Raw genomic sequence first — 8,940 nt, forward strand, 5'->3', positions numbered from 1 at the left:
ATGGGGCAGCCTGCAGCCATCTGCTGAGAGAAGGACACGCCTCCGGGACAGGAACCATCCCGGGTGACAGGGACCAGGGACACTGCACACGCCCCACGCCCAGGAGACATTACCTTGCCTCCCAGAGAACATGCAGATGCATTTTCTTGCCTTGTTAAAAGCTGATGGGTCTGTTTTGGCCCCAAGTGTGCCATCCTCCAGCTTTTCTCTTCTGCCCACAGCAGAAAAGCAGGACAAGACAGGTTCTCAAGGGGACCCTGTGCTTCTTCCCTTCTCACTGCATGAACTGTTCCGATTTCTCAGCTCTTAAATACCTGGCAGCTGCAGCAGATTCCTCCTGGTCAAACACTGGCCAAGACTGTGTGGGTCAGTCCTACGGCAGGGCACTGCTGGGGTGGGAGCGTCACGCGTCCACGCTCCATCGTCCTGCTGCAGCCCTCATGCAGCCTCCTCTGGGATGGGGCAGAAAGGCAGCAAGAGGTGAGAAACGCTAGATACAGCCTGCACCAAAGCAGCACATGGGGGGGAAAAAGGATGAAAGCTGAGGTGGACACATTCAGAAGAGAAATGCAGCAGGTACTCTTCATGGCAAGTTAATATCGGACAACGACCTGTGGCATGAGGAACCCCCCTTGTGTGTTCTCACAAAGACCAGCTGAGGCTCAGTCCCAAGTCAAGGGCTCAAGGCCAGTTTCAGCCTTGGCAAAAGAAGTCAGGGCAGACCCGTTCCCTTCTGGCCTAAACCCTGGGGCTGGGGGGCAGCAAGCAGAGTCAGCCAGGCCGGGGGTTCCGGCTGTAGGGCAAGACCTGGCAGAAGCTGAGGTGTCCCCCCTGAGGCTGGGGCAGGGTGCCAGCAGTCAGCCACAGGTACAAGGGGTACGGATGCCACCCACCCAAGGACCCGCCACCACCTCATACCAGCCTGCTGCGGGAGAGGGGACATGCAGCCCTGCCGGTTCCCCCACTGCCGAGCTCCGAATACATGGCTCCCGTCACAGAAAACTCACTCCCTTTACATTTATTTATAGCCAGAGGCTGGATTTTACTCAAAACATGAAAATAGAATTCAGCAGTAGCCCAATAATTATTTCGAGTGTGGTCATTTTTATTGCCATGAATAAAAAATAAAGCTGCTCTTCTGAAGTTAACATCTATGGTTTCCCCAGGTTATATACGAGTGAGGGCCTTGATTTAGTACTGTACAATAGAAAAGTAAAACAGAACAATAAATCCCATTCACACAGTTCTTGTAAAAAGCTATCTATTTCAGTTTTGACTGTATAAAAAACCAAGAGAAACCAGACAGGGAATGTACAAGCCACATAGGGAATTTAAACAAATTTTACTAATTTCAAGTGATCTGGGTAAGGGTTTAATAGTCTGCGGTATAGCCAAAACCAAATTCCTTTCAATTCCAAATTTTCCTTCCTCCCCAAAGGGGTCGGTGGGGAAAAGCTGTACAGGGAGACCATGCAGACATTACAGCCTGCGAGAGGTTTGTCACATCAAGCTGCTTCAACGTTTTCCCACTGCCACAAATGTGAGGGGGCTGGCACCGGTGAGAAGCAACTCAATCCGACTTCTGTAAACCGAGGATCGTGAGGGCACAAACCCCACTGTCTCCTTGTTGGCTTCACTGGATCTCCCCCATATACAGTCTTTTGTCACTGGATGCGGAGAGTACTGCGGGAGAGAGGGGGGGGGAGGGAGGAATATGAAAATTAAACACAACCATTTGAGATCTCCACTAACGATGCATCATTTGAATCAAACTACTCATTTCGCTCACCGCAAGTGATCTAGAAAGCCAAACTTCATTTGCTCCCCAAAACCACTTCATGGGATTACTGCTCTAACACCTAATCACATTGCGGCTGCCATTCCCCTGTCCCAAGGCAGGCATAACAGCGTAGCCCATGTAATGTTGAAGCATTAAAATGGTAAAGAGAGGCGTGTGAACACGCTGTTAATGCTCTCAGGCATCCCGGAGTATTATTTTCATTGCAAGGAGGAGTGTGCGGATTGCACAGCGGGCACTGCCATTGGGACTGCATGCCGCTAGAGGGCACAGGCTGGCCAGGAAAGCCTTGCTGGGATGTTATTATTTCATCAGAACAGGCAAAACACAGCTGGCACCCAACTACAACCACCTTCACCCAGGAAAGGCTGTTTGGGGGACTCCAGACACACGTGTTGAAGGGATATGACAGTCCCACCCTAGAAGCACTGTTGTTGACACCGACAACAGTTTCATTCAAGCCCAGGACATCTGCAGGATTTCTGCACCAACTCACAGCCTGGTGTCTGTCATCTTGCCGCATTTTGGCTCCCCGTGCACCCTCTCGTGCAGATGAGTATCATGGAGCAGGTGCAGAGATTTACAAGGTTAATGTTCCCAGAAGTTAATAGAAATCAAATGCATAACTTGCATGCAATGCCTGAATAGGTTTTTAATTTTTATTTTAAGCTGAGAGATTGATTCACAAAAGAGGAGCTCAGCAGAATACAGTTGCAAACAATCCGCTCCAAACTGGAGAGATTGCTTCACTCTTCCAGCACAGTCTCTGATCTGAACACAGGGCAATGAATAACCAAGGAACAAACCCATAACTCACTGCCCTGCTGCAGAGACTGTCATCCCCAGCACAACCAAGCTCTTGGCTTCACTTTGGGGTTGACTCTTGTCAAATTTTGGCTGGAGCAGTGCGGTGACCTGGCCGATGGTGCAAGTGTTTCCATAGAAACAAATAGCACCCTGTGGTCCTGCCTGGGCCGCACGCTGCGCCAAGAAACCTGGTCTCAGCTACTGCATGGTGGTTAAAATGGTTCTGAAAAGCCACCAGTGCCGATATGTGGCACTATGTGCAGGACATCTCTAGAACAAGAGACAAAACCCGCTGCACAAAGAGCTTGCTTTGCTTCCTATAGCTTTTGGGTAAGGTAAGAGACCCCAGGCTGGAGACATGATCCCAGGTGATCGCTGTCCTCAGGTGACCACCAAATGTATGGTTATATCCCTGGTATCCAAATCCAGGTACCCCAAAACCTTTTTCCACAGCCCTTGGGAAGTCTGTACAAGCCCTCGGCAGCATTAGCCAAGCCACGGCTCATGGCCACCCACAGGTGACCACCAGCCCAGACCAGCCCCCCTGCTGCCGCACGGATGCCCCCACCCAGGTCTCCGCCTGGACAGGACACAGAAGCAGAGCCCCCATGCTCAGCCCAGGACCCCAGGGCACACCCAGCCCCATCCTGTCTGCAGGAGAGGAGCAGGCAGGAGTCTGCTAACCCTAAATTTGTCTCTGATATTGGGGGCTCTGGGCCACAGGCAATTTTGGGGCTGTTTTCCAGAGGATCAGCAGTTCAGCCAGCCCTGAAACTTATTTCCCCAGCTGACTTAAGGTGGAGAGGACTTACTAATGGGTTCCTCCGGATGGAAAGCCAGTTCGTTCACTGACCCGGCATGGCCTGGCAACTTGTACAAAATCCTCCTGGATGTGGTGTCCCACACGTAGACAAACCTACAAGAGACTCATTATGAGTGCAGGCATCTGAGAAGGGAAAGCAGCTGCCCCCAACACCAACAGCTTCTTCCTGCAGCAGTTCACCACCCAGGCTGAAACAGATGCAGCTTTTAGTGTGGATTAACAAGGAGCTTCTCAGGAGCAAAATGCTGCACTGCCAAATGCAGAAGAGCAGAGGTCTGAACAGCTAGGCGCTAATGTGTCAACTTGGTGTTAAAAGCCTCACCACCGTCACAGCACGCAGCCCCATCTCACCCTTGGAGGATGGAGATGGATTTGAAAGCGTGAGGCCGTAGAGACCCTCAATATAGCAACAACACAGTGGGCTAAGGGAGAAAAACAGCATTGGGAGTGGGGAGGAAAGTTCTCACCCTCACAAATACCTGCCTGCAAGCCACCCTTGGTTCAAGATGGCAGCCACGCGGCGAGGAGGAGCTCGGGTGCTCCCCCAGCCCCTGCTACAGTGTAATCCCTCACAGCCAACAGCTTTATGTACAGATTTCTTCCTGCTATGCCATTAAAGTCATGATTCCCTGCCCAGCATTTATTAGGGGCTGATCAGATTGCACCATGCCCTTTGATGAGCCTCCTGCAGGCCTAGCCGCGGGCCCCCACCGCTGCCCAAGCACTGTGCCCTGGCTGAAGGGCAGCACAGAAGCCACCAGCATCCTTCAGGCAGGAGGTCAGAAAGAAACCGCGGGAACCAGGCACCGATCAGCTTTCAGAATACTCTTATAATTAGTCTCAGAGTGGGGGAAACAGTGCCTTGCTGCGAATCACACTGTAACCAAGATCACCACTTGTCCCCCGTGGGTGTTGATTGCTGCCTGCATGGTGCTGCGGCCGCATACAAGCTCCGCCGGGAAGCAGAGTGATGCTTTGATCCCAGTTATGGAAAGCACTCGTAGGAGTGAGTGGGGTTTTTTAATACATCAAAACAAGAAGAGCCCTGAGCAACGTCCTACAACCCAGGTAAAGCGATGCTGCACCCCACCCGCATGGGCCTTGCCACGTGAAACGACATTTGTTGCAAGCTTCACAGCTCTGCAAAAAAAAAATAAAAAATCGGTGGCTCAGGAAGTTGCCAGTTCTGGATTACTCACTCTGCCTTCTCATTTTGCTCTTTAGGGAGGTGACTGGCAGCTAAAATGAAATCTGCTGGGGCAGAAAAGGGAAGCAGCAGGGCAGTAATCAGGCAGGTTTGGCGGGAAGAGCAGCCCTGCTGCCCGCATGCCCCAGAGGCAGCACGACAGCTATTTCTGGGGGACTGCAGAGGGTGAGGGTGCAGGGGACAGCCCGCATAACATGTGTGAAAGCAGTCTACTGCTTTATGCTCCTCCAAAGGATCCCTGTGTCTCACCGGCACGGATTCAAGCATGCTGGAGATCAGCGGCCCGCTCACCAGCCCCGCACGCAGCCCGGTCTCTAAATACCAAGGCGAGACCGTTTCAGGCTTATGCAATGCTACCAACAACAGGTTGCTCAGTTTCATGTGTTCCTTTCCATTTGTCAGGGCTTTGCAGACCGGATGAAGAACAAGATTTGCTTTTACAATTAGCCTGTCTTTTAGTTGAAAGAGAAATGAGCTTTTTGCCTCCCCCCAAAAAGCACTGAATCATTTATCATGCTCACTGGCTAGGTAGGGAGGACACTGGATACCAACACAGGGCAGACCTGCTTTGTTAGGAGCATTCATTTTCAGGCTGGTGTTATTCTTTTGACTCACTTTCTTTAAATACATACAAGGGAAAAATTCAAGCCTGCAACTTCAGTCATGAATGTTACTCAAGGAGCATTTCTTCAAGCACAACTGTTTTATCTACCAGGCAAGAATCGTGTCAAATTCTTTCCCAAAGCGCTCTGCTGCTGTGGTTTTAATTTGGTATTGCAAAGCAGACAAGCACTTTAAGTAGTGGATTTTACTATAACCCTTCTGAAGAAAAAAAAAAAAATTCTTGTAATTGTCCCTCCAACAAACACACACACTCCACGTGATACAGAGGAAGAGTAATCATTGGGGAACTATTTTGTACTCAGACAAACAAAACGTTTATTTACGCTTTGCTTTACCCTTCTTAAAAAAAAATAAATTAAAAGCTCAGAAATAGCAGAAAGATTTCAGCAGCCTTGTTAAACCTGCCCCGGGACCTGGCTGCGTGTTCTTCCCCACAAATTTCCCCACAAATTTGCTGTCAGACCACACAGATACATCGGCACCTGCAGAACTAACCTAATGGCCTAAGACTTCAGCCACGCTTCGCCGCTGAACGGGCCAGCCACGTCTTGGCAAGCTAACACGCAGGCGTTCCTCTGCCACTGTTACTGCCCAGCAGGACTGGAAAGGAGAGTCATGTCTCAGCCACTTGCTGTGACAGCTGGCCCCACTATATCTGGACAGTGACAGCTAAAATTCTCCCTATCCTCTATCAGAAACTCATTAATTTGCTGATTACTACTGCTCCATGCCCTGGACTCCAGCCTGCAGGAATTCCTGTCTTGATGTCACTGAGAGTGCGTCTGGATTTGCTCCAGCAGTGGTTGGTATCCTTCATGGTGACCTTCAGTGTCTGGCACGGACCCTCTGCTGGCTTCCTCCCTCTACCCATTTTACTCCCCAGTTGCTTTAGTTTACAGAATATCTCATTTAAAAGTCCAATATGTGCTAATTTAGTCAGATCTTTATTTCTTCTTACTCGTTAATTAAATTAAGGATCAAGAATGATCCTTGGAACACCACTGGTGCCTCCTGCAAGCCACCAAGCAGCAATTTAACTGGTATTTGTGGTCCTTATCAGTGTAACCCCTCACTACACACAATTCCCTGCTTCTCAAAGACTCTCACAAGCATCTGCTGGTACAACCACAAGGGACCTAGTACAGCCATGCTCCTGTCACCTGCTGGTCGTGGTGTTGGATTCCTGTGGCTGAACATAAGCAGTACTGCAGTTCTCTAGCCTGTTTCTGACAATAATAAGAAGATATTTACAACGATAAGGTGCTCCTCCACTGACACAAAGGCAATATAAAGACATTGCTACTGTAATCAGGGCAGGCAATACACACAGAAGACCACAGGGGTTTGTTCGGGTCTTCACACCTCTATGCACAGGTCTGAGTCTTCCAATTCATTTTAGACATGATCCAACTCATTTCAGGAGTGCCTGCAAAACAGTTCGGAATTGACGGTCACAGACAAATGCTATGGTAACTTACCTGTCAGCCGATCCCCCTGCTATTTTACTCCCATCTGGGGACCAAGAGCACCTCAGAAGATTCTAAAACAAAAGAACAGGCACAGATCTATTTCCAAAGGAAGATTTAGTTTTTCCCTTCTACTTGAACTAAATTCACCACGAGACTGTAAGTATCATGAGCACCACTTTAATGATCTCCCTTTGGAAGATGAGATGGTAATTACAGATTTTATTTTGTTGCTGCAAACATCCAGTGCCTTGTTATTTTACACAAAGTAGATAGTAAATGTAGAAAATACTTAATTTACAGCTAATTATAGCTGAACTGAGCAAGGAAATCTTGTTACTGCAGCTTTAATTGGAATCCCACTTTGTACATTAATCTTTCTTTGAGTTCTTATTAAAGCCTTTCTGGTTTAAACTTGAATTTAAAAAACAATTTACAGAAAAGTTAATAGCAGCAGCATATTACAAACAATCATGTTTCGGTCTGCAGTACACTCACCTTTTCAAAATTATGCACGTTCCCCTGGAAAATCTTTACACATCTCTCCTTAGGGGCAAACGGTCGCACATCCCAGATGCGAACTGCAACAGAGAGCTCACAGTAATTAGCTGAAGATGGCAGAGACATGGGGGCAAGGTCAGCGTCTGGAAACATTCCTTTTCCTAAGACATGCTGCTAACAAGCAAAGACCCGGTCATGCTCCTTGGTGTCCTCATGCTGAGGTTTCCCCAGAAGCAAAAGGAAACCAGCAGCTTTCCCCTGCAGAGAGCTTTGATATGAAAGGTCAAATGCAGAAATTTATAATTACACTAAGACCACTGGCAACAGGAGGGGAAAAATCCAAAACAACTGTTAGACAAATGAGCTACCATCCCCTCACATGAGCATTTGCTTTACTCTGGCACACTTCATGATCACGCTTCTAATCAGATCAGCTTCGCTGAGCACCCCCATGTGGGAGACAGGCAGTTTGGAAACTGTGCTGTCAGTCCCTGCTGTGGGGAAACACCCAAACTGCCCTGACAAGAGCCAGGCTGAGACTGCGTTCAACTGTCTGCGCAAATAACGTGTGCCATAGCTTCTGTCCTCGCTGCCCTTCGGGAGATGCGACAAACCCTTCCGAAGCAGCTGCTCCCTCCTTGCAAAGGACACGACTGTCACCGCTGTAACAAGAATTCAAGCTTTACCTCTGGAGCCAAACTCCCTTCAGCCCATCCCCACGTCTGGCTCTTGTTTTATTACGTTGAACAATCTGAGCTGTTCCTTTCCTAATGCCACGCAAAGCTCGCGTCAGAGAGCAGCGCCTGACAGCTGTGCTCTCATGTCAGGTAGGCCATACCTGTGTTGTCCATTGCATTGGAGAGCAGGTAGGAGCCTTCCGAACTCAAACTGAGGCCTGTCACCGAGTCTGCGTGTCCTCGCATCGTGTAAGTGAGCTTGTTCTGGCGAAGGTCCCACACCTTTCAGACACAACATTGCAGTTTAGCAAAGAGACAGCCAAGACCATTGGAACTGCTGTTTCCAAAGCGTTTCACACGGGGCAGTCACAAGCCAGCTGATGACATCAGATTTCAGTTTCAGTTGGTGGGGGCTGAATGGCTAAAATGTAAGGCTAGAATTTTATATGTCTGTTAGGGAAAATGGAACTTGCCCCTTAGAGAGGGGGACACCGAATGTGTCCAACAACCAAGGACTTAAATGTCAGGAGCCCCCTGCATGCAGGAATCCCTTTCTACCTGCCTATAGCTCCCTCAGCTGCCAAATTCCACCGACTGATGGCACAGAGCAGCAGTTATCCGGTTTCTACCCAAAATTTCACGCTGTTCTTTCCCAAAGAGTTACTGCCTTTCAAGGGGCAGTTGGAACAGATCTCATATCAGTGCTACACTTAACGATGGCCGTCTGACAGGCACATGTTCCCCACGCCCAGGTAAGGCTGGAGCCCAAGGCTAAAAGGACAGTAAGACAGACCAAACTATACAGCTATCAGGAGAATCTCAGTTACCAGCTGAATGAAACACTGAGCTCGCTCTTAAATAAGAACTTTCCACACTAGCAGGTGACAAAGTAAGCTACAAATTGGAGCAGAGGGCAGAGAGTGTGGATGTGTCACATATATGGCTCTTAGAGCCTCTGGGACAGGCACAGGCTGCCAGAAGAGCCAGCATATCATATCGGCTCCAGCGGGTGACAGCAGTGCTGGGACACCTGGCCA

General features: G+C 49.1%; 1 protein-coding gene across 1 annotated transcript in view; it reads right to left on the reverse strand.

The window, feature by feature from the left end:
* Positions 1-1,148: 1,148 nt before the first annotated feature.
* SNRNP40 (small nuclear ribonucleoprotein U5 subunit 40) overlaps positions 1,149-8,940 on the reverse strand; it is a 10,393-nt gene continuing 2,601 nt past the window's right edge. The window contains exons 5-9 of the mRNA XM_035901272.1: positions 8,065-8,185; positions 7,224-7,306; positions 6,738-6,799; positions 3,418-3,521; positions 1,149-1,683 (exon numbers count right to left, since the gene is read on the reverse strand). Of these exons, the coding sequence (XP_035757165.1) occupies positions 1,634-1,683; positions 3,418-3,521; positions 6,738-6,799; positions 7,224-7,306; positions 8,065-8,185 (420 nt within the window). The 3' untranslated portion in view covers positions 1,149-1,633. The remainder of the gene's footprint in view (positions 1,684-3,417; positions 3,522-6,737; positions 6,800-7,223; positions 7,307-8,064; positions 8,186-8,940) is intronic.

The sequence above is a fragment of the Egretta garzetta genome, unplaced genomic scaffold (assembly GCF_000687185.1).
Source record: "Egretta garzetta isolate BGI_Z169 unplaced genomic scaffold, ASM68718v1 scaffold368, whole genome shotgun sequence".
NCBI lineage: Eukaryota > Metazoa > Chordata > Aves > Pelecaniformes > Ardeidae > Egretta > Egretta garzetta.